A 23,933-nucleotide genomic window follows, 5' to 3' on the forward strand; every position below is an offset into this window, starting at 1 on the left:
ATAACGGTGGTGTAACGGGCAGGAGGGCTGAACAATCATGGACGACGACGTGGCCGAGGAGCGACTCCTCGAGACCGTCCAGCGCGACCTCACGGCGCACGCAGCGGCCGTCCGCGTGGTCCTGACGCGGTTGGCCGAGCGCATCTTGGCCCTCGAGGAGCTCGTGGAGGGCCCGCTGGGCAAGCTCCCACACGTTGTCGACGCGCTCGACGCGCGCGTGACGGCAATGGGGTCGTCGCTCGAAGTCGCAATCGACGACACGCGCAGTGCGATACCGGACTACAGCGACCGGTTTGAAGTGCTCGACAAGCAGGTGGCGGGCCTCGCCGAGAGCGCCGGCGACATGCACGCCGTCGCCATGATGCAGGTCTCGCGCATCGCGTCCGAGACGGCCGGCGTCAAGAGCCTCATCGGGACGCTCAACGAAGCCCAGCGCCGCGCGACCGTGGCGATCCACGACGCGATCCAGGGCGCGGTCGAAAACATCCAAATCGTACGCCTTCGCTGGAGCGGAAGTGCGCTAAGTACCTCGGCGTAGGCCCGGGGCGCCGACAAGGAAGAGGTCATGGAGAACATTGCGGTCGTCCAAAAGACGTTTGCGGCCCAAGTCGAAGGTACATGCTTCGACATCTTTATCGAGATGGATGCGATTATGGGACGAGGTAGACATTTACAAGCACGTGGACGACGTCATGGCCAAACCGCCGCCGGTGGTCGTCTTGCAAGCAGCGCCCGAGCCACCGCGCCCGACGACGCCGATTCGCCGCGTCGAGCCCGTCGTCATTGCCTTCTCGCCCGAGAGGCCAGCAACACCCGCATCAACGCCAACACCCGCACCGACGCCGACCCCGACACCCGCACCGACACCGACGCTCAAACCGACACTGACGCCCAAGCCAGTGTCCCGCCCGGCGACGCCGGCGACCGTCGAGCATGAAGTCGAGTCGCCAGAGAAGAAGCCCGTGTCGGTACCGCCGTCCAGCAAAATTCCCGTCGTCATCCACGCCCGGCGGCGGGAAAAGGAGACGCGGCCGCCGGCGTCCATGACAGACCTACCGCCGTACGCGCTCCCGCCAGACATGAAGCACAAGATCGAGCACAACGTGCGCGCGACGCTGGATCCGCCAACTCCACTGCCGATACCACCGGTGGTCGCTGCGCCGACGACAGTGCTCGTGCCCACACACGCACCAGCAATAGCAGCAACGAGTCTTGTCCTATCCCACGGGACACCAGACGGGCCAGGCGTCCCAGGGGAGTTCAAGGCGCAGCTACATGCGTGCCAGAGTAGCGTCGAGATGGTGTGCAGCTTGCTCGAGGTCACACGCAGCCAGGTAGACGTGTCGGAACGGTCCCCGAAATGTATCAATCTATCAGGTCAAAATGCGCCAAGACGAGAGCGACGCGGCGATGGCCCGTGAGGTGCACGCGCTGCGCGCCAAGATCAAGAAAGTGCGCGACGAGTTCCACCACATTTTGCCGCTGCTCAAGCCGATGCTGTATGACTCCGACCTGCTCGCGACGCCAGGTCGTCAACATGCAAAATGACAGGGCGGAACGTCATGAGCGTAGAGTTGGAGCTCGGGCACATTCCGTCCTTGCGCACGGCACTCTTGGAGCTCTCGCGCAACCTCAACGTCGTGCGGCAGACGCGCAAGCACATGAGCATGGACATGCGCCGGACCATCGACAAGATCATCGACGTCATCAACGACGCCTACCACACCACGGCGGCGGGCCCGATCGACGACATGACCGTATCCTCCATCTTGACGTACGCGGGATACGATAAGAATGGATCTAGGTCCTGGCGCGACAAGTCGACAGGGTCGCCCGCGCGCTTGCGTTTGGCATCCAGTCGACCGTTGGCGTGCTCACGACCGTCGACGCGGTCTCGACACGCGAGGTGGCGACAGCGATCGAGTCGTTCTCCGAAATCCTCACTGAGGGGCTTCACGACGGCAGCAGCGCCGAGATGCTTCGGCAACACGTCTCGGCCCTTACGTCCGAGCTACACGAGGCCAAGCACGAGCTTCGCGCCGCCATCTTGTCGCTGCAACACCGCCTCGAAGTCGCTCCATTCTGTTCAACCCGAGTCCTCATCCGTCGGACGTAGGAGCCGCGGAGCAGCGAGAAGACGCTCAAGGCAGTGCACTCGCGGCACGAGATCAACGACCGCGGGAAAGCTGTGCTCATGCTCGAGCACGAGGTGAGCGCGCTCCGGGCGCAAATGGACGCGCGCGACGAGACACTGCGGCGACTCATGCAGGACCTCGATGGCAAGGCCGACAAGCGGCAGCTCACTCGGTGCCTTCTGCCCTCCTAGGATTTGCATCGAATGATGGCAAGAATAGACTGCTTCATCCCGAGGTAGCTGAGCTCACCAAGGTCCGCAAGCTGCCGCACGCGACCAAGCCCAAGCCAAAACCCCTCTCGACGGGCGTCCTGCGAAAAGCCCCGGCGCTCTCGGCCCTCTTTGTGGAGAACTCCAAGGCACCGGACAACGAGTCGCTCGCCCGGTCCAGTCCGGTCTCGCGCGAATAGTTGTCGTAGACAGTAGAAATATTACAATATATATAGCGTTAATTAGAGGGGGATTTTGTGGTTAGGGCAACGGCTCCGAGGCGTCGCCGACGCGGCGCAGATGCAAGTAGGCGTCCGTGCCATACCCTTCCATCGAGATGATTTGGAGATCACCGCCAAAGTACCGCGTGAGAAGGCGGCTGATCGGGAGGCCGTACCCGAGACCGGCGAGGGGCGACTCGCCGCCAAAGTCCATCGGCATCGACTCGCCGACCATCGAGTCAAAGGCTTGCGAGTTGGCGGTCGTGTACATGTAGCTCCAGATGCGCGGGAGGGCCGAGCGCGGAATACCGCCGCCTTCGTCCGAGATCTTGAGGCTCACGTCTTCGTTCTGGTCTCCGTCGGCGACAATGAGCTTGATCGCGGGCAAGGCGTTGTCGACGCCGTGGAACTCGACGACCGCACGCATCGAGTTCTTCATGACCTCGAAGAGCATGTGGTGCAAATGACTTGGCACATACGGCATGGTGAAGTTGCAGTCACCATGCAGCTCGACGTCCGGCGCGTCGCCATATTGTCGGATGCACATGTGTCGGGCCATGTCGACGGCCGCGAGCGCGACCTCGGCCGGCGACGTCGCTTCGCAGATGCAGCCGACCCAGCCGTCTTCCTTCTCGTGGAGCGCAATGTGCTGGCCCATGAGCATGCGGATGCCAATGCGACTGAGGTAGAAGCCATCCAGGAACGAGTGCAAGTCGATCATGTCGGCCATGGAAATACCGAGGTCGCCCTTGGCCTCGGCGGCGCTCATGGCCTGCTTGAGCTCGTGCACGCCGCGGGCCATCGTAAAGAGCGTCGCATTGTGGCGGTCCTTGATCGACTCGATCATCGACGTGAAGCGTCGCTCGTCGGCCGCGGTCTGCACCTTTGGAAAGGCGAGGAGCTCTTCCATCGAGTGGATATACCACTCCTTGACTTGGCGCACGGACGGCATTTGGCAGAGCCCGTACGGCAGCGTGTCGAGGTCCTTGACGCGATGGGCGTACCGGATCGGCATCTCGTGGTGGAGGAACTTGGCGCTGTGGATGAGCTTGGCCGGCGTGATGTCGGTGCCAAACTCGAGGAGCTCCTGCAGCGTCACGCCATTCTGCGGCTTGGCCGCGTACTCCATGACGCGGTGCATGGTCGACGTCTTCTTCATCGCTGTCCTTGCGTTCTGCATGCTTGCTTGGTGGTAGTTTTCGGAATATGCTCGCGACCCCGCGGCCCGATTGCGCAGCCCCTCTCGCTTTTCATATATCATATTTCACAGGATCTACACGGTGATTGGCTGGAGCTCGAAACCAGGTGGCCGACAGCTGTGCGTCACAGAAATTCTTGTGGCACAGCCGCACAAAGACCCTGCGCATCATTGACATGTCGGGCTTTATACCGCCACCTGGCCCGACGGAAGACTAATTTGTTGCAATTTGTGTACAAATTTTACACCAACGGCGAGGCTAGTCGTTTTCTACTAAACTGTACACGGGATATTGGTCGCTCACTGGCTGCTGGACGTTGCTGCTTTCGAAGAACGGTCGACAAAAGCGACTGGAGAGCCGTGCATGAACGCTACGAGGACGTATCTTTGGCTCGGATGCGTGAGGACCAAGACCGACGTTGCTCGGTCGACATTGAAGTGCAACTTGGCGAAGCGTCTTTGTGGATGCAACGACCACTTTGACCGACTTGGGTGCCCATCACGGTCGGATTACACGGCAGTCTTGGGTGCGGGGATCGCATGCCGCTTGAAGAAGAAGCCTTCGTGTCGCTATGCAGCGAGGACCGAGAAGCCATTCGCATCGGTAGCCAAGCCGTGCCGGCGAGGTGCGTGATACTTCATGGCGCTAACGCGAAGAGGCGCCGCGTGGTGCGCTAGAGCTGGCTAGCGGTTGCGCACACGCTGGCTTTCGAGCGAGCAGCAGCTGCGGCCGTATCGCGCACGTGTTCTAGAATTCGAAAGATCATCAACTATACCTGCAATCGCACGACTCGTTGGCCTGCGACAAGTCCAAGCGAGGGCCTTCGCCACGCTTCGCTTCGAGGTGCGTCAGTCTCAGTCTCCCCCCGCAACAATGGTTGCTCGTCCGTCACCCATGCGCCAGCCGCCTGCATCCTCGCAATGCACGCAGTTTGACCCACGGAATCAGTAGATATCCACAGCCATCGGCGAACGACCAGGACTTGATGTGCACCACGACACACGACATGCTCTGAAGTGGGACGCTTTGGCTACAGCGCATCAGCGGAAGGATGTACCGCAGTGTTCTCGTGCTCGGCGAGGCCAATTTGCTTGCCCCTTCTTCCGCTTGACCACATGGGCTTCCTCCATCTCCGCTGCCGCATCCAACACTGCGCCCGCAAGGCAAGATAATATCTTGCGTTGCTGAATATTGTTCAGCATAATCCGATGACGAGATGAAAACAATCTGGTCCTCATTGGTGCTGTATCTGAGGGCTTGAGAGCGCGAGATCGAAGGTTCTCGACAACCGATGCGACGTCGTCTGGTTGTTGCCGGCCGTTGGGGTACATAGCGTTAGGAATTGCATTTGGATTCGAAGGATTCGGGGGAAGTACGTGCTCCATACATCGCGATGCCAAAGCCTTTGAGATCTTAGTCGCCAGCAAGCGATCGCCTTGCTCGACCATCGCAACCCGGACGAGTGCGATCTTTGCGATCTTCGTGGCAACTTCAACTTGGGTCGTATCCGGACATTTACCGGAAATCCTCTGCATCGTACGTTTTGCGATGGTCTTCGTCACGCTCAAGTACATCATCATCGGCGACTCGGAGGTCGGGAAGAGCTCGCTGCTGCTGCAGTTCACCGAGCAGACGTTCGTGGGCACGCATGACCTCACGATCGGCGTCGAGTTTGGCGCCAAGCTCCTCGACCTCGACAGCCGCAAGGTGAAGCTCGAGATCTGGGACACGGCCGGGCAAGAGACGTTCCTCTCCATTACGCGCTCGTACTATCGCGGCGCCGACGGCGTCCTCCTCGTGTACGACATTGGCAAGCGCGATAGCTTTCTCCATCTCGGCCGGTGGCTGCAAGAGTGCCAGCAAAACTGCATGAACTCCGGCCTCGAGATCATGGTCGTCGGCATGAAGGCCGACTTGCCGCCCGAGCAGCGCCAAGTGTCATCGAACGAGGCCGCCGAGTGGGCGGCGCGCCATGGGCTGCACTTTATCGAAGCCTCGGCCAAGACGGCGCAGAACGTCGAGAAGGTCTTTGTCGAGACCGCGACGACCATCCTGCGCAACTTTGACGCGGCGAATCCGAGCCCGGGGCCGCCCAGCGTCGCTAAGATCTCGCTCAACGACAAGGTTGCGCCCGTCAAGCCGCCGACCGAGTGCTGCTAATATCCCTCCTCGTCCTATAACAATATTAAAGATACGAGGTTGCATCGCCGAGCTTGCCACGACATATAAAAAGACAGAGGTCATTGAGTTTTATGTTCCCCCGCCACTTTGCCTCACGCTCCGTCCGCTTCCTGCGCGCTTGGATGACGACGACGACGATGGCACCCAAGGCGCTCATTCCTGTGGTATGACCGAGTCCTTTTGCTGTATCAACGCCATGCCTTTGGTGCCAGGCCAACGGCAGCGAAGAGATCGAGACCGTGTGCCTCCAAGACGTGCTGGTCCGTGGCGGCGTGCAGGTACAAGCCAAGTCCTGCGATCCGCCACAGCTCATACGCGACGGCGTAGGTCACGCTCGCGTCCGTGACCAGCGACAAGCTCGTCAAGATGTCGCGCGGACTCCAGATTCACGCCGACGCGGTCCTCGACGAGTGCGTCGAGACGGCGTACGACTTGATCGTGCTCCCTGGGGTCCTCGTCTTTTGCTGTCTTTGGGTACGAAGCGCCTGCGTTGCTAGGGCCTCCCGGGTGCCAACCATCTCCGCGACTGCCCAACCTTGATCGAGATGCTGCGCAAGCAAAAGGAGAGCGGCAAGTACTACGGCGCGATCTGCGCGGCGCCGGCCGTGGTTCTGCACACACACAACGTACGTCCAGCAACGACGCTCACCACATAGCGTGACGCATGTACCCATGTAGCTGCTCGTGGGCCCTTCGGCGACGGCGTACCCAGCCTTTGCCGACAAGATGCCCAACACCGTGTACGCGGCCCAGCGCGTCGTCGTGCACGGCAACTGCATCACGAGCCAAGGTCTTTCTTTGCATTCAATGTACTCTCGGATCGGCTCACGCTTGGATACGTAGGCCCTGGCACGGCGATGGAAATGGGCATCGAGCTCGTGCGCTTGCTGCAAGGCGACGAGACGGCCAAGGCGGTCGCGGCCGGCCTCTTGTTTGCGTCGTAGAGCGTTAGTCGTATCGCTTGTGAATGCCATGCGAGGATGTGGCCACGTGCCAGAGGGTCGAGACGAGTAGCCCGAGGGTGTGGCCGTACACACCTCCGTACACGCAGGGCAGCGGCCATTGCTAAGGCGGCCCGTGAGAGGACTGGAATGGACAAGAGACGTTCGCACCTGCCACGGTCGGTCCCAATCCAACGGAAGGAGGAGCGCTCCGATGTAGGCGCCAAAGAGCGTGCCCAGAAAGGTGCACGTCGCTTGCTGCTCATCGTGGGAGCGCCACCTACAGGCATATGCAGCGATACGGAGGCGCAGAGTCGATGGGATCATCCTACCGTTGGTGCAACACTGTCTCGACGTACGAGTCGAACGAGGCGAGGCCGACAGCGGTCGTCAAAGGCAGGACGCAGAGGAACGCAAGCAACGTAGCAAGCATGAGTGTTCGATCTATGAGGCTGGTACCGCGTTGGATATGGCCAAGAGAGCGATGTGGACGTACTCGAGGACGGGTGCCCCGAAAAAGATGAGGACCACGTGAAAGAGCGCGATGGCTGCGATCGTGATCGCAACGCTCGCGCCAGCACGGCGAAGGCTCGCCTGCGAATCAATGTGGGACAAGCGCTATGCAGTGTTTAGAGTACCTGGGGCGAGAGGAGCGGGTACAGGACATGCAGTACGAGCATGAGCATGACGACGACGCCCGTGACGATGCCGAGGTTGGCAGGGTGACGGTCTTCTAGAGCGCCGAGGGCCCTAGCGCCAGCATGAGCCCATGCTACGGTCATCTGATAGCAGGCCGTACGTCCATGTTGGTAGTCCGAGGACAGCAAGGCAGACCGCCAGACCTTGCGCGGTGGCGGCGCCGACTACACTCGACGTCGAGACCATTGTAGTGTGAATTTCGGAATTCAAACGTCCGAATCCTAATTTGAATCGTTGGGCAAAACCGAATTTCCTTGTTTGAAATTGGGTTTTATCCGATAAAGTACGCTGTCCAAGTCGCATTTCCGCGGGATATGGCACGGGATTGGTTGGCTTGTTTCTGCGGTCTCTCGCCTCCGCCAGCATGTCGTCGTCTACCTTGGAGCTGCTCCGCGCCGGCCATGAAGACATTGAGAGCTTCGAGCGCGCGATCGTCTCGATCCTCAATGAGAAGCCTCGTAACGTACGTCCTCGCGCTCCCGGCCTCGGCCTCATGCGATCGATATGTAGCACAAGGCGCGCGTGCTTCATGGCCACAAGGTGAGCCAGCTCTTGGACAACGTGACCGCGCGCAGCCGCGAGGTGCTCGACCTGTACGACGACAAGGAAGGAGCGTTCAAGGAAGAGATCGACACGCTGCATGGGCGCGCCAACTTTACGTCGTTTTACGACCAGCTCAAAAACATCCGCGAGTTCCACCGCAAGTACCCGACCGTCGAGGTCTCGCACGAGCCGTCGTCGCTGGATGCGGCCATGGACCCGACCGTCGAGGTGCGTCCTTCGTACGATCGTGACGGTTGTAGCTCATTTTGTCATGCAGTTTTCCGGCGAAGAGCGCTTTGGCAAGTACCTCGACTTGCACGCGTTCCATACGCAGTTTCTCAACCTGCCGGTCTTTGCAAGGTACCTCCTATCTATATGTGTGATGACGCTCATGGACTGCGAATGCTAGTGTCAACAAGATGAAGACGGCCGACACGACCAAGGTCCAGCGCGGCCGCACGCCCGAGTACATTGACGCGCCCGTCGACTATATCTCGTACCTCGGGCGGTTTGCGCAGTTCCACAAGATCCCAGAGGCCGCGAAACTCTCGGACACGCGCTACGAAGCGTACTTGAACGACCTCCTGGCGTACTTGAAGGACTTTTACCGCCGCACGCAGCCGCTCGTCGACCTCGACGACGTCGTGCTCGACGCTCAGACGCAGTTTGAGAAGGACTGGGCGCGGCACACCGTCCAAGGCTGGGCGACATCTCTCAATACGTCGTCGGCAACGTACTGCAAAGCCTGCAACAAGCAGTTTGCGTCCGACGCGGTCTTCAACGGCCATCTCAAGGGCAAGAAGCACATCAAGGCAGCCGAGGTACCTCTATTTCCCTTCGTTTCACCGCCATATGTATCGATTGTAGCAACTCAAGCAGCGCGAGGCGACGGGCGAACCCGCGAGCGACAGCCGCAAGGGCCTCGCCCACCTCGAGGCGCAGATTCGGACGCTTGTGGGGCTGCTCACGGAGGTTGTTCACGCCACGATTTCGTTCCTCGAGCTCAAGCAGACGCGGACACCGGAGGAGCTCCAGGCTGAGATCCTCGAAGAAGAGGACGATGCGCTCTCGGACGTCGAGGTCGACAACGACAAGGTCGACGACGACGACGAGCAGCCGTTCTACAACCCGCTCAACTTGCCGCTCGGCTGGGACGGCAAGCCGATTCCATACTGGCTCTACAAGCTCCACGGCCTCGGTGTCGAGTTTACGTGCGAGATCTGCGGCAACCACAGCTACTGGGGCCGGCGGGACTTTGACCGGCATTTTCAGCAGTGGCGACACGCCCACGGCATGCGCTGCCTCGGGATCCCCAACACCAAGCACTTTCACGATATCACCTCGATGGCCGACGCCCTTGCGCGTACGAAGCGCCTCTGGCTTGTCTCGACTCACGATCTCTCTAGTGTACGAGAAGCTCAAGGAGCAGCTCGAGAAGGAGACGTGGAGCAAGGCCAACGAAGAAGAGTTTGAAGACTCGGAAGGCAACGTCCTCAACAAAAAGGTATGGAACATGCGCCGACCATCGTACGTCCAACGTGACAATACTCGGGTAGACGTACGAGGATCTGTCGCGCCAAGGCTTGTTGTGAGGATCCGCACGACCACCGAGGAGGATGCCCTAATCCACGCACTATTTTTTCTCGTGGTCGTCCGAGTTGTCTTCTTGTCACTGCCCGAGGCACATGACGTCGTGGGAGCGACGCCTTGTACTATGAGGGTCAGCACGTCGCCGTGCATGGGCCGTCGGCGCAGCTCGACGCCGACTCTGACATAGGTAGAGAGAAAGAGCTCTCGCTGTGTGCGCGTCCCTATGGTGCCATCCAAGTCGATTCTACATCGTGTCGATCGACTACGCATGCCTGCGACGACTCTGCCCTGCAACGCTACACGCAAGAAACACACTTCGAGACTGGCGAAATGCCAAGAGCATGAATTAACGAGTTACGTGTGGTGCCCTTGGGGTTGGTTGGCTAACAAGCAGCGTGGAGCTTGAGCGTGAAGTAGGCGATCGCGATCGCCATGGCGGCAATGCAGCCGCCGACGAGGACATTAGCGGACACGCCGCTGGGCGCGACGACCGGATCGTCGCTTGCCTTGGCGACCGCCATGTCCGGAAAGAGCCACTGCAAGCCTTCCTGGAGGTGCGCTTCGTCGGCCGCCTCGCCCGACCGGTGATGCGCCATTTGCTGGTGCAGGTTCGTTTTCGAGAAGAGACCGGCGCGTAGAGCGGTCGGTGACCCCGCCGGAGCATCGTCGTTGGCAGCCGCCGGAAACAGCGACGCGATGCGCTTCTGAAGCTCCGCTCCGTCGGCCGCCACTTGCGAGCGGCGGCACGCCATGCGCTGGAGCTGGTCCTCGTCCGAGAGGGGGAACGCGCTGTGGTCACTGTCGTTCATTACGTGGTCGCAAAACTGCAAGTGAGCAGCGCTGTGGCGGACGAGCCATGACGTGGCGCGCCACTTGCGATTTTTCGAACCGGCAATTGTCCAATCAAAGGCGGCGGCTTGTCTTGGATCTCGGCCGAAGAAAAAAGTCGTTGCGTATCGAGTTTGAGAGGTTCTCCACTTCAATGACGTACACTCTGTCCCGCCACTCGGCGCACGACGTCTTCCTCAGCGCAGCGCTTTGGACGAGAGAGGTGCATAGCCAAACGCTGCAGCTCGCTGCCTCTAGCTATTGACGCTCAACGCGTTCGACCTCAATCCAGTCGCAGCAACCGTCCTTGTGCTTGTTCCGACAAGCGAGTATCTCGCCGCGATCTTGCCCTTGCCTGGCGTGATGCCAAAGGCTGCACGTGATTTCGACGCGACGTCGCCTGTCGCCACTGCATGGAGTGGAATGGCGGCAAGTATAAATTGTTGGAGACCAGAGGAAATCGAGCACGGACCTTGCGTGGCAATGACCAAGGCCCAAGCTAAGCTTGGCTTTGCGACCAAGCTGCCCAAGGGCGACTAGCTCGTTGAGGACACCGAGCACCACCGTCCGTGACTCACGGGTTTCTCGTCATCTTCTTGGTTTTCTTATTCGTCGCTGTCCGAGTCGAGGCAAATGATCTCGGGCAGTGCGTTGGAGCTGCTACTTCTACTATGGCTACTTCGAGGGGTCACTGGGCGAGGTATGTCGCCGCGCATGAGTCGTCGGCGCTGTGGACGCGACGCGCCAGCTTGGCGGGGCCATGCGATCGGCGGTAGAAAGTTGTCTTCGTCGTTCTCGTCGTCCGAGAGCAAGGCACCCATGGCCGGCAGTGGCGGCGACGCCGGGCTCGGCGCCACGATTGGAGCCGGTTTGCTTTCTTCATTGTCGTCGTCGTCGTAGTCGATGCTGGCGGTGCTGGCTGACGGAGGTGCGGCTGGTACTCGGTGGGCCTCGGTGGGCGGTGGTGTGAAGGGTACTGCGGGCGGCGCCATGGCGGCGCCGACGTTCGCAGATGCGTCGCCCGACATCATGGCTGCCGGCGACCGCGGTGGTGACGCATAGGTATTACCGGGGCTAGCGACGCCCGTTCCTTGCGGCGGCGGCGTCGCCGGGGCCATCTCCATCGGAGCAAACGGAAGCGGATCCAGGTTCATCGCCGGAACAGGCGACGAGAGCACGTCAATGGCGGCGGCCGCGTCACCGGCAAAGGGCGGCGGCTGGTCGTCGTTCCAGACATCGGGCGGGATCATGCCAAACGCCGTCGCAGCAAAGCGCAGGCCGTCCCATTGGTCGGCCCACATGCCAGCACCGCCACTTGCTGCTTGGGGTCCGTCGTCTCGCGCGGCGTGCGTACGTGGCGGCGCAGGGTCGTCTTCTTCGTCGCTCGAGAGCGTCAAGTCGATCGAGTCGACGATCGGTGCGAAATCGTCGAGGGCCACGTCCACGGCGCGCTTGCTCTCATCGTCGTCGGTCGAGTCCTCCGTCTTTGGCTTCTTTGCGGGCTTGGGCTCGACCTCGTCATCGACGCGCTTCTTCCACGTGGCGTCCGGAAAGATCTCGACTTCTTCGAGCTCGTCGTCGTCGGCCACTTGCGACAGCAAGTCTTTCAAAAATGGGTCGATGCGGAGCTCGTCCAGCGGGATAAACTACAAATCCCGTCGTTTCTACGACACAGGCCATAGGCGACTACCTTGTGGCACACGATGCACTTCCACGCCCGGGACCGCGCCGACTTGTTGAACATGAGAAAGGTCTTGAGGTCAAAGCACTGCAAATGCTGGCAGCACAGGCCGCGGGCTGGGAGCTGGATCACGCCCAAGCTGAGCGGACACCGCACCGAGAGCATCGTGCACATGGCCACAATATCGTCATCGTCGTCGTTCCCAAACGACTGGATCACGTTTTGCTTGGCGTCGGCGTACGTGATCTTGGTCGAGTTCTGCAGGACAGTCTCGACGAGGCTGTCGAGGGACTCGCGGACGACACGCTGCACGAGCATGCCAAACATCAGCTACGAGCTGCGTGAGCCAACGAGCGAAGAGGGCGATGGACGTACGCCGTACTGGTCGGCGCCGCGAATGTCGACCACGTTGCGCCCCGGCCGCGAGTGCGGGAGGAGGTTGAGTGGCAGCTCTCGAAGCACCTTGGAGACGTTGGCGTGGCCCGGGTTGGCTCGCTAGCAGTTGGTGGACTTGCCGATGGTCATAGAAGGAAGCAAGTAGTGTACCTGGACAACCTGGACGGGGTAGCCATTGACGCTGATCTGGGCCATGGTCGGCCATTCGTGGCCCTCACCAAGGGTGTGGCTGAGCGCAAACGAGCGCAGTTGGAGCTCAATGGCGCCGGCGGCTGTGCCCTGATTGTGCCGGAGCGCTTCCAACTCCATGGGTGTCAAGTCGTACGTCAAGGTCTGGGACCGCGGGATGTTGAAGCGCAGACAAATCGGTTGGCCGAGCGTCTCGAGGACCTTGAAGAACGGATCAAACGACTTGGAGCGACACGTCTCGCAGCACCAGTCGCCCGTGTCCTAGGAGGTCGTAGATGAGGCTTGAGATGCATCAAGAACGTCACGTACGGGCGTGAGGAGGTGGCACTTGTCGTGGACGACGAGCGTGCACGATTTGCACTTGGTCGTTCCGGCGCTCAGATGTCCGTGGCCGGGGCACATGCAGCGCGCCGACCCGATACTCGGCGCAGCGACATGCATTGGTGGCGGACGCATCTCGTGCTGGAAGAGTCCCTGGTTCATGAGGTTAGGCGGCATCTGCAACGGCGCGTTCCAGCCATGGCGCGGAATTGGGTTTGGTGCGTGGATCGGCGCCTTGTAGACAGGCGATCGATCCGGCACATGATGCAGACCCCGCTCGCTCGAGCGAATGCCTATCTGCTCGTTCATGACAGCGATCGCCTTGGCCATTTGCTGCTTGTAAAACGTCGCGTGCGTCTCGGACTGGCTCGCCTGCTGCGCCAGCCCTGTTTGGTAGGACTATGCACGTCGCATGAGGCGTCGAATGCAGCCATGAGGCGCACGTACCGCGACCTTGTCGTAGATGCGGTCGACGAGCTCCTGCTTCCGGCCCGACGAGCTCAAGCTCATGACCTTCATGATGACCTTGAGCTCGGGAATCCGCAGGCCCTGGAGCCTGCTCTTGAGCGACTCAATGTGGACTGCGTCCATCGTCGGCGGCCAGCGGTGCAAGCGGTCCGTCGGCCCCGCGAGGAATTTAATTTCTTCCCACCCATTATTTCGAATGTACGGCGCGGGGTACATCATCGTACGTACATCAATGTACGACATCCCGTTACCGAGCAAACACAAGCACGGCGAGGTCGTACATTCGAACGGACGGCTTGACATGGAGTTTGTATACCGAGCGAGGGCCGCAAATCTGGGACCTTGTCCATCGTCACAAGCCGGAAGATGGGATCCATCGCCGAGTTCATGCTCGCCCGCGGGAAGGGCTCGTCGGCCGCGCTCGACTCGTCGGACGTGGCCGCTGCGCTCCATGGCGCCAGCATCTCGGACCTCGATGGCACCTTGGCCTGCCTCAACCTCGACGAATATGCTGCCTGCATGGTCTACCTTCTGTACGGTGTATCCTACGGTCGACAGGGCGATATTGATGCCTCCTGGCGTTAGGACGGCCAAGGGCAAGAAGCTGCCGCGCGTGGCATCGAGTCGCGACGATGACATGCAGGTCGACTCGGACCATGCAGCGCACACCAATTACTTGCTCCAAGTCGCCCAACTCTTGGCCCGCATGGCCATGCCCGCCGACGCGCGCGAGTTCCGCAAGCGTACGCGCCTCGTCTTGTGGCTTGGTTTGAGTGCTGTCGGTTGTAGTGGCCGAGCTCTGCAAGGTCGCAGCCAAGCACGCGATCGCATGCAACGAAGCCATCCGCCTCGTGCACCCGCTGCGCGGATTCCTCCAGCGCTTCCAGGACGCGGCAACGCCATGCGACGCCAAGCTCCAGCACGGCAACATGTATGCGCTCACGCCATTCCACTCGGTGCTCGCGCTCGTCGCGCTGCACGCCAAGTGCTACCACGCGGCGACGCCCATCTTGAACCGGTACTAATCTCTTCTTGCCCGAGTCGTCGTCTCAATACCAACGTACGTAGCCCTGTCTTTGAAGTGGCCCCGTTTACGCGCGTGGTCGACGTCCTCGAGTACTGTTACTATGGCGGCATGCTCTACGTCGGCCTCAAGAAGTATCGCGACGCGGCCGAGTTCTTCCTCCTCGTACGGTCTTCATTGTCGTTGCTCGGTCGCCATCATTGTCACATTTGCGTAGGCGATCACGACGCCGGCCCACTCGCTCAGTGCGATCGTCGTCGAAGCGTACAAGAAGTACGTGCTCGTCTACTTGATTGTGCACGGCGACGTGCCCGTGCTCCCGAAAGCGACCTCGGTCGTCGTCGCGCGCGGCCTCCACACGCACGCGGCCGCCTACGAGGCTTTTGCGTCCGTCTTCAAGTCCAAGGACCCGACAAAGGTCGTCGAGTGCATGCAGGCGCATGCGGCTGAGTTTACAAAGGTTCCCAAGTCGCTGTGATGGTCGTTTTGAGACGTTTGGCTCTATAGGCCAACAACTTTGGCCTCGTCAAGCAGTGCGTCGAGGCGCTCAAGCGGAAGCGCGTGCAGGACCTCACGGCCACGTACACGACCGTGTCGCTGGCCAAGGTCGCGACCGCGCTCGCCGTCGCCGACGAGAGCCCGAGGTATCGAGCACCGGAATACCCGTCGTTGCTCATGTACACGTCTGCGTAGACTGGTTCTGGACGCGGAGCGCAGCATCCTGGACATGATCCGAGCGGGCGACATGGCGGCCAAGATGGACAAGACCAAGAACATGGTGGTTTTCGAGGAAGACGCGACCCAAGACCACGTGCTGACCGAGATGCAAGCCGCGATCGCCAAGACGATCCTCTTTACCGAGCGTCTCCGCGCCACGGACATTGCGCTCACAAAGAATGCCAAGTTCATTGGCAAGGTCGACCTCTCGCACTTGCTCCATCAACTCATATCTTGCTATGTTGGTGTAGACCAAGGGCCGCAAGCAGCCCGAAATGGACGGCCCGGAAGACCGTTGGACGGCGATGCACCAAGGCCAAGGGACCACCATGTAAGCGTCAGCGACGTGTGAAACCAAATGCTCTTATCAAACGTAATGATTGCGTCCACCTGGCTGCTGCTGGTAGTTGCCATACGCTGGCGCATACGGTCCAGGCTGCTGCGGTTGTTGCGGGTGGCCGTACGGCGCTGCGTACTGGCCCGGGTACCCCGGCTGCGCTTGGTAGCCTTGCTGCTGCGGGTAGCCTTGCTGCGGATAGCCGGGTTGGTGCGACTGCTGCGGGTAGCTCGGGTAGCTTGGCTGGGCATAGCTACTCGATTGTTGCGGCGGGTACGATGGCGGCGGCGGACCACCGTACGACTGGTTGCCATACTGCGGCGGCTGTCCGTACGGGCTGCTACCGGGATACTGGGGCGGCGGAGCATTGTACGACGGGCCTCGCGCTGGCGGGTACGGGTTCGCCGGGTGGTGGTTGCCGTAAGACGGTTGATACGCTGGGGGCGACGGCGGCGGCGCGTTGGGCGTGAACGTTTGTGGCGCCCCGCCCGCGAGGCTTGCAGCGTAGGCCGCGTCGGCGGCCACTTGGTCGTTGCCCGAGACGTGCACGCTTTGTTGGAGCTGCCGCGCCAACTGCGCGTCGTTGTCGCTCGAGGCCTCGGGGCGTGGCGCGTGCGCCAAGTTGAGCTCCATCTCGCGCTTCTCGAGGTCGCGCGCGGCGCAGTGGTCCGTCACAGTTTGCTCGAGCAGCTGCAGCTTCTGCGACAGCTCGGCGTAGAACGCGCCGCCTTCCGTCGCATTCCCGAGCAGCTGCTCGTACAGGTCCACCGCGCGCTGGAGGTCCATGAGCGCTTGCTCGCGCTGGCGCGTGATCGGATCGGCCTGCCGGCCTTGCTTGAAGAGGTCGTTGCGGGCCGTAATGTCGCTCAGCAAGTCGGCTTGCTCGGAGAACGTGCCTTCAATGAGCGACCGCTTCTGCTCCAAAAGCGCCTGCTTGGCACCGAGTGCGTCGTCGGCTCCGGTCGCGACAACGTGGACAGGCACCGCAGCCTCGGCGGCGAGCTCGGCCTGCATCTCGTCCCGCTTTTGGAGGAGGACGCCCAGCGTCACCATGAGATTTGAGAGAATCGACGTGTCGACGGTCGCCGCCGAGGCGTCGCGCTGCGGAATCTTGGCACTCAGCTCGGTCTGCGTCTCGCCGAGCATGAGCAGCTCGGGCTTCTGCAGCGACGAGGCAATCGCGAGGTCCGACTGCGCCGCGTCGCGGAGGAGCTTGTGGTACCGGTCGACGTCCCCGTAGAGACCGGCATTGAGATTCGCAGACGGCGCGCGGTTCCACTGGGCGCCATAATTTGCTTTGGCCGCCAAGTCGTCCTGGGCTTCGTCCCGCAAGAGGTTTTCAATGTGGCGCAACTGCTCGTCGGCGAGCGCTTTCGAGCGCTTGTTTTCGTCGAGGATGCGACCAATCGGCGCCGTGAGCCCGTTCGCTCGGCACGCTTCGATGCGCTTCCAGAGCGTGGGCGGCAGCCCCGCGCCCTTCTCGAACGCTTCGACGGCGGCCGGCAGTCCGAGCACGGCGAGGTGGGACCGCGCTTGTTCGCTCTGCGACGCGACGGCCGCGGCCGACGCGCTCACGAGGCTCTGGACCGTCGCGTCAAACTCAGTGATCTTTTGACGCAGCCACGTGGGCACGAGATCTTCAAAGAGGTCGGCGACCTTTTCCTTCTCGGGTAGCTGCGGCTTGACCATGGCGGCGGCCGAGAGCACCGGGAGGTCCGTCAGTCTCGGAATGGTTTCCATGTAGATCGTGTCGTTGTCCTTGCGGGCGTTCTGAAGGCTCTCGACGATGATGGCCTTGAGCTGCCGCACCGACGCGGGCAGCGACGGCGGCAGTCGCTTCTCGGTCGCGTGGCTAATGGCTTGGGCGCAGAGCGCGTCGGCGGTCGCGAGGCGTGTGATTTCTTCGCCGTAGCCCGAGCCTTTTGCGAGCGCCGCCTCTTTGGAGGCTTTCGCTTGCCAAAACTGCGCAGCAGCCTTCATGCACATGACTTGAAACTCAATGTGCACGGCCCAGAGGCGGTCGATCGCCGACTTGGTCGTCGACGCGTTCGCAAAGTCGAGCGCCGAGACGTAGAACGCGACGGCTTGCGTCGCAAGCTTGGACTTGATGCCGTCCTTCATCTTGTCCTTGATCGACTTTTCGTAAAAGCACGCCTGGGCTTGCGCGAGCATGAGGTTCACGAGCATCGAGAGACCGTCGTTGCTCATGTCGACCGTGCGGGCGCCTGTCGTCGGCGACGATTGGATCGTGGCAAAGGCCCCCGCGGCCGCCATAAAATGGTTGCAAGCGCCTTTGAGCCCGTCTGTGGTGCTGCGGTCGCAGTTGACCGCGGCCTGCGACTCGAGCGCGCCGACGAGAAACATGACAGCGTCGCGCTCAAACTGGACCGCGTTCTGCGTCAGCTTTTGGCGCGGGCAGAACGAATCGTACCACGTGAACGGAACTTTGACCGTCGTGTCGCCGATCGGAAACCGCGTCTCGAGGAGCTCGAGCTGCGCGTGGTAGCGCAAGAGCACGAGGCGAGACATGGGCGACGGCGTCCGGACTGCCTCGACGTCCTTGCGCATCTGGCCGAGCGCCGAGAGCGAGGCCGTGAACTTGTCGGCCTCGGCCTCCGAGTACTCCTTCGCGATGTAGCTGCGCAGCGGCTTGGCCACGTCGAGGGGCGACGTCTGCTTGAGCTGCACCGCCAGCATCGCCTGTTGCCGCAAATAAAAGAAATAGCACGGAGCGTTGATCTTTCGTGTCCAGCCCCAACCTACATTCTGGTCGCCAACACTCCAGCCAAACCGGTTCCATTATTTTACCGTTGGACGCTCTGCATACAAACACCTATATGCATAGGAGCTCATAAAATCGACTTCAAATATATTTTTTATCTCAGAGAATGTATACCGGTGTGATAGCCAATCAGAGCGCGCACCGCGCGTCGTGAAGAAGGCTAGAAACACCACGTTTTGGTGGCAATACTCCTTACCACGCGCAACAGTACTGATCCTTTTGCGCACTTGTGCGCAATTTGTACGGGTGCTAGAGCCTTTCTTAGAGTGTGGTAGTGTTTTCCCCATGGTGACGAGATGTTTACGGACGGCTGGCGCGGCAAACAAAGGGTCTTGGTCTGTAAATCGCGTGGAAATAGATGCTGCCGGTCCCGGGTCGCGCGGGCAAACCTGCCAAACTCGATATGGACTCTGGAAGGCCGCGATCGGTTTCGGCAAGATCGTGTTTGGCCCTTCCGATGAACAACTCGTACGTGGCCGGCGCCGGCGCGTACGTCAAGGGCGATTTCGCCATCACGTCGACGGGCGTCGTCATGAAGGGCACGGGCCGGGCCTTTACGGTCAACCCGGCGGAGCTCGAGTGGGGTGACACGATCGGCCAAGGCGCCAGCGGCACCGTGCGGCGGTCCAGGCACACGCCCTCGGGCACGATCCTAGCGCTCAAGCTCATCAACATGTTTGACAAAGCCAAGCGCGAGCAGCTCATGCGCGAGATCCACGCGCTCTTCGACTCGGAGGTATCTCTCCATCATGAGCATTGACGTCGATGAACCATGCGTCATTAGTGTCCGTGCCTGGTGACGTTTTACGGGGCGTTCCTCAAAGACAGCGCCGTCGCCTTAGCGCTCGAGTACATGGACTGCGGGTCGCTTGAGAACGTCGTGCGCGAGTATGGCGGCGGCGTGCCCGAGCCGATCCTCGCCAACATCACGCTGCAGCTTCTCATCGGGCTCTCGTACCTCAAGTCCAAGAAGCGCGTGCACCGCGATATCAAGCCGTCCAACATTCTCCTCAACACGAACGGCGAGGCGAAGCTCACAGATTTTGGCATTGCGACCGAACTCTGCAATTCGATCGGTATACCATTGCATGTTCCATGTCGTCCTGGGATCTCATGCGAACGACGCTAGCCATGTGCGGTACGTTTGTGGGAACCTTCAAGTACATGTCGCCCGAGCGCATTCGCCGCGATCCATACAGGTTCCCAAATGCCACACTGCGTCCACTCACCGATTTTAGCTACGCCTCGGACATTTGGAGCTTGGGGCTGGTTCTCATGGAGACGGCGACGGGCCAGTACCCGTACCACCAGCACAAGACGACGATCGAGGTCTGTGTGCCGACACTAGCGTAGTGATAACGGCGCTTCAGATGATCCAGAGTGTGCTAGAGGCGCCGCCGCCACCGCTGTCGGAAGGTATGGCATCATGACATGTCATACTTTAACTAGATCCCTCGGTAGACGCCTACTCGCCAGCATTTTGCGCCTTCTTGCACGATTGCTTGCGCACGTCGGTGCGTCCGACGTGCCCATGAGACAGCTGTCTGCAACATCGACGCGTAGGACAAGGACCGGAAGAGCGTGGACGAGCTCCTCGCGTCGCCATGGCTCACGCAATGGGGTGCGACGGGTACAACTTTGCACTTGGCGGGCTCTTTCCTTGAAAGATTGATACATTGTAGACCTCGACGCGGCCCAGCGCAACGTGCGGACGTGGGTCCAAGCGCAGCAAAACAACCACAACACTTAAACGTGCGATACATGAGAATAAATAGTCTGTACGATCCTACGAGGACGCGTGCTGGATCACGGCGGCCGCGGCGGCCTGCAAGAGTGCCACGTAGTAGGACGTTTCGCCGCCGACCGATGCGTCCGAGAGACCCATCGCCTCCATTGCATGCAGCTGCATGTACAGCAGCGGCAACTGTGCATGGGATAAGATCGAGACAAGAATCGGGAGCACGATGTCAGCTGAGAGACACAGCGACGATGTGACGCCGAGTGCGTCACCGACTTCGTCATGGAGCGTCGCGATCGCAGCCATGAGCGTCTGGAGCATGCCATCCGGCAAGAGCACTGGGAGTTCTTCGATCGCGTCAATCGTGCGAGAGAGCGAGATCTCGTCGTGGGGCACGCCGACGTCGATGAGTCCGACGTCCGTGAGCGAGAGCTGCCGGACGCTCTCGACGCTGGCATCAAACTGTCTTTGGTCGCGCGCCAGGGTCGTGACGACGGGCGCATAGTAAGCCGCAGCGAGTCGACCGCACAGCAGTCGCCGCACGAGGCGCCGGAGCGTTTGGTCGACTGCCGACACACCGTGCTCGGCGGCCAAGTGGGCGCAAATGTCATGGTGAAGCGCCGCAAATGTCGCCCTCGGCACCACGTACGTGCTAATGTCTTTGAACGCCGAGATGGCCGTGCGCTCGAGACGCTGGCCAATGTCGGTCTTGTAAAACTGCGAAGCCACGAGCACCATCTCAAAGGCAAAGTCGAAATTGGACGGGTCGTCGTGGCAAGGGATCGTTGTCGCCTGCAGGAGCAGCGGCAAGCTCGATACATGCGCCGTGAGGTACGTGTCGTCCTGGAATGCGGCCTTGACGTCGTCGCTGCGGCGCGCAAACGCATCGTCGGCCGACCTCCGGCGCAGCGACGTCGTGCCCCCGTGCTTTTTCACGTGCGCCGATATCGCTTGCAGCCATGCGATCTGCCGCGAGAGCACTTGGTACAAGATGTCTTTGGCCAGCGCTCCTTCCCAGTTGGCGTCGTTCGCCGCGTCGAGGATCGCGAGCCCGCGCTTGTGCAGCGCGGCCTCGGCGTGCGCGCGGAGGCGGCGCAGGCTCGTCGTCGTAGCACTCTTGCGCAGCCACGTGCCATTCAAAAAGTCGGTGCGCGCGTCCCACTCGATCTGGTGCGTGCGCTTCTTGAGCGCTTTTGTCTCTTTTGCGACGCGGTCGGCGCGCGACTCGGTCGGGCTCGAGAAGGACACGCTCATCTCGGACCGGTGCGGACTCAAGAGCGCCGAGAGCGTCGACGAGCGCGCGCTGAACGCATGCACATTACGCTGGTACGGCGTCCACGCGGCCACCGCGAATACCATCGCTTCCGCTTGTGACGAAGAAGCACCAAGATGATGACACTGCCAGGTGGTTTCGGCGTCCCCAACGTGATTGGCCAGCAAAAATGGCCGAGGACGGACGACTTGGTATTGCGATCTTTCACCTGCCGCTCCATGTCCATGTCCAGGCCATCGACAATGATCTTCAGAGCACATGCTACATGGACGTATCCCTTCCTCGTCCTCCTTCTGCATCTACGTGGCTTGACAGTGTCATCTCGGTTCTGCCGTGCGACTGCCTGCGCGAGCTACGGCTCCTCTGGCACAAGGCTGGAAGACGACACGTCTCTCTTCATAATGCTACGTGGCAGGTGCCACGCGGGAGAGCCGCCCGGTCGGCAAAACCGCAAGAGAGCGCGCCGCGGACGGTATAAAACACGCAGACGAGTCGCTTGTCATTACATGCAGACGGTTAGAAACGCGCCGTCGCGGCGATGGCGCTCGATTGCGCTCGATTCGCGAGCTCTCAACGGGGCTGCTTCGCGCGTTCTCCGAGACGCGATCCGAGCGAGCGCGCTTCAAAGCGCTTGGAAGCGCTCGATTCGCCAAAGACAGCGCGTTGGTCGCGTCTTTTTTTCTTTCGTCACAAAGTTGGATACAAACACCAAGTTATAATTTATCCAAAGGAATAAAAAAAGAGGCGGAGGGGATAAAAAATAGCGCTGTGTGGTTTTTGTCTCTTCAAAAGGGAACGTCGCACGGGCCAAGCAACGTCGGCCGCCATAGAACCAGGTATGGCCATGTGCTCGGCCGCGCTCTGCTGCGCCATGCGCTCTGCCCCGCGACTAGAGGAGCGGGGGCGGTGCCATGTGACGTCCTGCGTCTCCTGCGCGGAAGCTCATGGGCCCTTGTATGTGCTAGTCCCGCTCATGGCATCGTCGCAACGAGAGAGCTCGAGCCTTGAGCTCCGCGTCGGCAAGAAGTTCCGCCTCGGCCGCAAGATTGGCAGCGGCTCGTTTGGCGACATCTACCTCGGCACCAACATGACGTCGGGCGAAGAAGTCGCGATCAAGCTCGAGTCGGTCAAGAGCAAGCACCCGCAGCTGCTCTACGAATCCAAGATCTACAAGATCCTCAACGGCGGGCGTACGCCACCTAGCTGACGGCGACAGCTCCATGGCTCATGTGGTCTTTCTCCTTAGTTGGTATCCCCAACATTCGCTGGTTTGGCGTTGAAGGCGAGTACAACGTCATGGTCATCGACCTCCTCGGGCCGTCGCTCGAAGACCTCTTCAACTATTGTGGCCGGCGCTTCCAGCTCAAGACCGTCCTCATGATTGCGGACCAGCTTCTCTGCCGCATCGAGTACTGCCACTCGAAGAACTTCATCCACCGCGATCTCAAGCCCGACAACTTTCTCATTGGGCTCGGAAAGCGCGCGCAGATCGTGCACATTATCGACTTTGGTCTTGCGAAAAAGTACCGCGACCCGAAGACGCACCAGCACATCCCGTACCGCGAGAACAAGAACCTCACGGGCACGGCTCGGTATGCGAGCATCAACACGCACGTGGGCATCGAGCAGTCGCGCCGCGACGATCTCGAGTCGCTCGGCTACGTCTACATGTACTTTATCCGCGGCTCGCTGCCGTGGCAAGGCCTCCGTGCCAACACGAAGAAGCAAAAGTACGAGAAGATCATGGAGAAGAAGATGAACACGCCCGTGGACGTGCTCTGCCGCGGGTTCCCGACCGAGTTCCGCGCCTACTTTGAGTACTGCCGCGCGCTTCGCTTTGACGACAAGCCCGACTATGCGTACCTCAAGCGCCTCTTCAAGGAGCTCTTCTTCCGGAAGGGCTACCAATTCGACGCCATGTTTGACTGGACCGTCCTCAACTTGGTACGTGGTCAATGTGAAACGAACATGCTTCTCATCGATGGTGTAGCAAAATGGGACGCCGACCGCCGGGACGCCCGTCGCGTCGCCCGCGCTCTTGCCGCCCAACCACATGTCGGGCGGTGGCGCCGGCGTCTTTTCGAGCGGCACGGGCAACGAGATGCTGCCGCCGCAGCACCAGCGCACTGACTCGCGCAACACGGGCAGAATATACGACGAGAAGGACCCGAACGGCGAAGAGTACGTCTCGATGCCGCGCATGACGCCGACGTCGGGCACGCCACTGCGTCAAGATGCCATGGACATGCGCGGGCCAATGCATGGGATGCCGCGCATGCACTCGAGTATGTCGATGGAGGCCAAGCCGCACGCGGCGCCCGTCCGCATGAACTCGTCGCCGATGATGGACGCCAAGCCGCAGTCGCTCCTTCCGAACCGACAGCGCTACTAGGCCACCCTTTGTTCACCCCACATATAAGATAAGAACAAGTCCCCTTCTCGTGCCACAGTATTGGACCAA

The 23,933-nt window shown here is 60.8% G+C and overlaps 13 protein-coding genes across 14 annotated transcripts; 7 read left to right on the forward strand and 6 right to left on the reverse strand.

The window, feature by feature from the left end:
- The first annotated feature begins 4 nt into the window (after positions 1-4).
- SDRG_07866 (hypothetical protein) lies at positions 5-2,603 on the forward strand. Its single transcript, XM_008613723.1, has 8 exons — positions 5-493; positions 539-614; positions 667-1,334; positions 1,378-1,528; positions 1,573-1,757; positions 1,805-2,071; positions 2,117-2,307; positions 2,355-2,603. The coding sequence occupies exons 1-8, from the start codon at positions 38-40 to the stop codon at positions 2,542-2,544; spliced, it is 2,184 nt and encodes a 727-aa protein (XP_008611945.1). The 5' UTR covers positions 5-37; the 3' UTR covers positions 2,545-2,603.
- On the reverse strand, positions 2,545-3,761 carry SDRG_07867 (pyruvate dehydrogenase kinase). The gene has a single exon (XM_008613724.1). It carries the CDS (start codon positions 3,743-3,745, stop codon positions 2,606-2,608), a length of 1,140 nt encoding a protein of 379 aa, XP_008611946.1. The 5' UTR covers positions 3,746-3,761; the 3' UTR covers positions 2,545-2,605.
- A 1,551-nt stretch (positions 3,762-5,312) lies between these two features.
- Positions 5,313-5,924, forward strand: SDRG_07868 (rab family, other; the record flags this gene model as incomplete). Its single annotated transcript, XM_008613725.1, has 1 exon — positions 5,313-5,924. The coding sequence occupies one exon, from the start codon at positions 5,313-5,315 to the stop codon at positions 5,922-5,924; it is 612 nt and encodes a 203-aa protein (XP_008611947.1).
- Positions 5,925-6,082: 158 nt separating this feature from the next.
- On the forward strand, positions 6,083-6,889 carry SDRG_07869 (hypothetical protein; the record flags this gene model as incomplete). Its single annotated transcript, XM_008613726.1, has 6 exons — positions 6,083-6,109; positions 6,158-6,223; positions 6,273-6,395; positions 6,443-6,571; positions 6,624-6,735; positions 6,789-6,889. The coding sequence occupies 6 exons, from the start codon at positions 6,083-6,085 to the stop codon at positions 6,887-6,889; spliced, it is 558 nt and encodes a 185-aa protein (XP_008611948.1).
- Positions 6,890-6,893: 4 nt separating this feature from the next.
- SDRG_07870 (hypothetical protein) lies at positions 6,894-7,771 on the reverse strand (the record flags this gene model as incomplete). The annotated part of the gene is made up of 6 exons (XM_008613727.1): positions 6,894-7,010; positions 7,058-7,166; positions 7,219-7,338; positions 7,383-7,480; positions 7,525-7,636; positions 7,686-7,771. 6 exons carry the CDS (start codon positions 7,769-7,771, stop codon positions 6,894-6,896), a joined length of 642 nt encoding a protein of 213 aa, XP_008611949.1.
- A 133-nt stretch (positions 7,772-7,904) lies between these two features.
- Positions 7,905-9,782, forward strand: SDRG_07871 (hypothetical protein). Its single transcript, XM_008613728.1, has 7 exons — positions 7,905-8,048; positions 8,096-8,356; positions 8,406-8,488; positions 8,538-8,949; positions 8,996-9,491; positions 9,535-9,632; positions 9,685-9,782. Exons 1-7 carry the CDS (start codon positions 7,950-7,952, stop codon positions 9,718-9,720), a joined length of 1,485 nt encoding a protein of 494 aa, XP_008611950.1. The 5' UTR covers positions 7,905-7,949; the 3' UTR covers positions 9,721-9,782.
- A 251-nt stretch (positions 9,783-10,033) lies between these two features.
- Positions 10,034-10,559, reverse strand: SDRG_07872 (hypothetical protein). The gene has a single exon (XM_008613729.1). It carries the CDS (start codon positions 10,525-10,527, stop codon positions 10,102-10,104), a length of 426 nt encoding a protein of 141 aa, XP_008611951.1. The 5' UTR covers positions 10,528-10,559; the 3' UTR covers positions 10,034-10,101.
- A 540-nt stretch (positions 10,560-11,099) lies between these two features.
- Positions 11,100-13,780, reverse strand: SDRG_07873 (hypothetical protein). Its single transcript, XM_008613730.1, has 6 exons — positions 13,581-13,780; positions 13,122-13,532; positions 12,774-13,073; positions 12,603-12,722; positions 12,237-12,557; positions 11,100-12,192 (listed from the first exon to the last, which is right to left on the reverse strand). The coding sequence occupies exons 1-6, from the start codon at positions 13,722-13,724 to the stop codon at positions 11,152-11,154; spliced, it is 2,337 nt and encodes a 778-aa protein (XP_008611952.1). The 5' UTR covers positions 13,725-13,780; the 3' UTR covers positions 11,100-11,151.
- A 155-nt stretch (positions 13,781-13,935) lies between these two features.
- On the forward strand, positions 13,936-15,737 carry SDRG_07874 (hypothetical protein). The gene is made up of 8 exons (XM_008613731.1): positions 13,936-14,134; positions 14,187-14,344; positions 14,391-14,619; positions 14,670-14,790; positions 14,843-15,085; positions 15,133-15,269; positions 15,319-15,541; positions 15,594-15,737. The coding sequence occupies exons 1-8, from the start codon at positions 13,968-13,970 to the stop codon at positions 15,675-15,677; spliced, it is 1,362 nt and encodes a 453-aa protein (XP_008611953.1). The 5' UTR covers positions 13,936-13,967; the 3' UTR covers positions 15,678-15,737.
- Positions 15,710-18,376, reverse strand: SDRG_07875 (hypothetical protein; the record flags this gene model as incomplete). Its single annotated transcript, XM_008613732.1, has 1 exon — positions 15,710-18,376. One exon carries the CDS (start codon positions 18,374-18,376, stop codon positions 15,710-15,712), a length of 2,667 nt encoding a protein of 888 aa, XP_008611954.1.
- Positions 18,377-18,901: 525 nt separating this feature from the next.
- On the forward strand, positions 18,902-20,250 carry SDRG_07876 (STE/STE7 protein kinase). Its single transcript, XM_008613733.1, has 8 exons — positions 18,902-19,197; positions 19,246-19,537; positions 19,591-19,660; positions 19,700-19,790; positions 19,832-19,877; positions 19,923-19,975; positions 20,025-20,091; positions 20,144-20,250. The coding sequence occupies exons 1-8, from the start codon at positions 18,919-18,921 to the stop codon at positions 20,209-20,211; spliced, it is 966 nt and encodes a 321-aa protein (XP_008611955.1). The 5' UTR covers positions 18,902-18,918; the 3' UTR covers positions 20,212-20,250.
- Positions 20,248-21,771, reverse strand: SDRG_07877 (hypothetical protein; the record flags this gene model as incomplete). Its single annotated transcript, XM_008613734.1, has 1 exon — positions 20,248-21,771. The coding sequence occupies one exon, from the start codon at positions 21,769-21,771 to the stop codon at positions 20,248-20,250; it is 1,524 nt and encodes a 507-aa protein (XP_008611956.1).
- Positions 21,772-22,215: 444 nt separating this feature from the next.
- On the forward strand, positions 22,216-23,921 carry SDRG_07878. 2 transcript variants are annotated; one of them, XM_008613735.1, is made up of 4 exons: positions 22,216-22,308; positions 22,438-22,662; positions 22,719-23,416; positions 23,463-23,921. In XM_008613735.1, the coding sequence occupies exons 2-4, from the start codon at positions 22,446-22,448 to the stop codon at positions 23,862-23,864; spliced, it is 1,317 nt and encodes a 438-aa protein (XP_008611957.1). In that variant the 5' UTR covers positions 22,216-22,308; positions 22,438-22,445; the 3' UTR covers positions 23,865-23,921. The 2 variants fall into 2 exon arrangements, with proteins under 2 accessions (XP_008611957.1, XP_008611958.1); XM_008613736.1 differs by lacking the exon at positions 22,216-22,308 and adding an exon at positions 22,326-22,385.
- The last annotated feature ends 12 nt before the right edge of the window (positions 23,922-23,933 follow it).

This window comes from Saprolegnia diclina (genome assembly GCF_000281045.1).
Source record: "Saprolegnia diclina VS20 unplaced genomic scaffold supercont1.23, whole genome shotgun sequence".
Lineage (NCBI taxonomy): Eukaryota > Oomycota > Saprolegniomycetes > Saprolegniales > Saprolegniaceae > Saprolegnia > Saprolegnia diclina.

What these genes read in the sequence shown, in the direction of transcription:
- SDRG_07876 (XM_008613733.1), top strand. Translation starts at nt 18,919, where the DNA reads ATGAACAACTCGTACGTGGCCGGCGCCGGCGCGTACGTCAAGGGCGAT. An exon ending in ATTCGCCGCGATCCATACAG is followed by an intron (nt 19,661 to 19,699) that starts GTTCCCAAATGC and finishes CACCGATTTTAG; the next exon opens with CTACGCCTCGGACATTTGGA. An exon ending in AGCACAAGACGACGATCGAG is followed by an intron (nt 19,791 to 19,831) that starts GTCTGTGTGCCG and finishes ACGGCGCTTCAG; the next exon opens with ATGATCCAGAGTGTGCTAGA.
- SDRG_07874 (XM_008613731.1), top strand. Translation starts at nt 13,968, where the DNA reads ATGGGATCCATCGCCGAGTTCATGCTCGCCCGCGGGAAGGGCTCGTCG. An exon ending in CGCGCGCGAGTTCCGCAAGC is followed by an intron (nt 14,345 to 14,390) that starts GTACGCGCCTCG and finishes TGTCGGTTGTAG; the next exon opens with TGGCCGAGCTCTGCAAGGTC. An exon ending in GCGACGCCCATCTTGAACCG is followed by an intron (nt 14,620 to 14,669) that starts GTACTAATCTCT and finishes CAACGTACGTAG; the next exon opens with CCCTGTCTTTGAAGTGGCCC.
- SDRG_07871 (XM_008613728.1), top strand. Translation starts at nt 7,950, where the DNA reads ATGTCGTCGTCTACCTTGGAGCTGCTCCGCGCCGGCCATGAAGACATT. An exon ending in TCAATGAGAAGCCTCGTAAC is followed by an intron (nt 8,049 to 8,095) that starts GTACGTCCTCGC and finishes ATCGATATGTAG; the next exon opens with CACAAGGCGCGCGTGCTTCA. An exon ending in GCAACGTCCTCAACAAAAAG is followed by an intron (nt 9,633 to 9,684) that starts GTATGGAACATG and finishes ATACTCGGGTAG; the next exon opens with ACGTACGAGGATCTGTCGCG.
- SDRG_07873 (XM_008613730.1), bottom strand. Translation starts at nt 13,724, where the DNA reads ATGGACGCAGTCCACATTGAGTCGCTCAAGAGCAGGCTCCAGGGCCTG. An exon ending in AGTGCCACCTCCTCACGCCC is followed by an intron (nt 13,074 to 13,121) that starts GTACGTGACGTT and finishes ACGACCTCCTAG; the next exon opens with GACACGGGCGACTGGTGCTG. An exon ending in AGTGCATCGTGTGCCACAAG is followed by an intron (nt 12,193 to 12,236) that starts GTAGTCGCCTAT and finishes CGGGATTTGTAG; the next exon opens with TTTATCCCGCTGGACGAGCT.
- SDRG_07866 (XM_008613723.1), top strand. Translation starts at nt 38, where the DNA reads ATGGACGACGACGTGGCCGAGGAGCGACTCCTCGAGACCGTCCAGCGC. An exon ending in TCGAGGTCACACGCAGCCAG is followed by an intron (nt 1,335 to 1,377) that starts GTAGACGTGTCG and finishes TCAATCTATCAG; the next exon opens with GTCAAAATGCGCCAAGACGA. An exon ending in CGCTGCAACACCGCCTCGAA is followed by an intron (nt 2,072 to 2,116) that starts GTCGCTCCATTC and finishes CGTCGGACGTAG; the next exon opens with GAGCCGCGGAGCAGCGAGAA.
- SDRG_07872 (XM_008613729.1), bottom strand. Translation starts at nt 10,527, where the DNA reads ATGAACGACAGTGACCACAGCGCGTTCCCCCTCTCGGACGAGGACCAG.
- SDRG_07878 (XM_008613735.1), top strand. Translation starts at nt 22,446, where the DNA reads ATGGCATCGTCGCAACGAGAGAGCTCGAGCCTTGAGCTCCGCGTCGGC. An exon ending in CAAGATCCTCAACGGCGGGC is followed by an intron (nt 22,663 to 22,718) that starts GTACGCCACCTA and finishes CTTTCTCCTTAG; the next exon opens with TTGGTATCCCCAACATTCGC. An exon ending in ACTGGACCGTCCTCAACTTG is followed by an intron (nt 23,417 to 23,462) that starts GTACGTGGTCAA and finishes TCGATGGTGTAG; the next exon opens with CAAAATGGGACGCCGACCGC.
- SDRG_07867 (XM_008613724.1), bottom strand. Translation starts at nt 3,745, where the DNA reads ATGCAGAACGCAAGGACAGCGATGAAGAAGACGTCGACCATGCACCGC.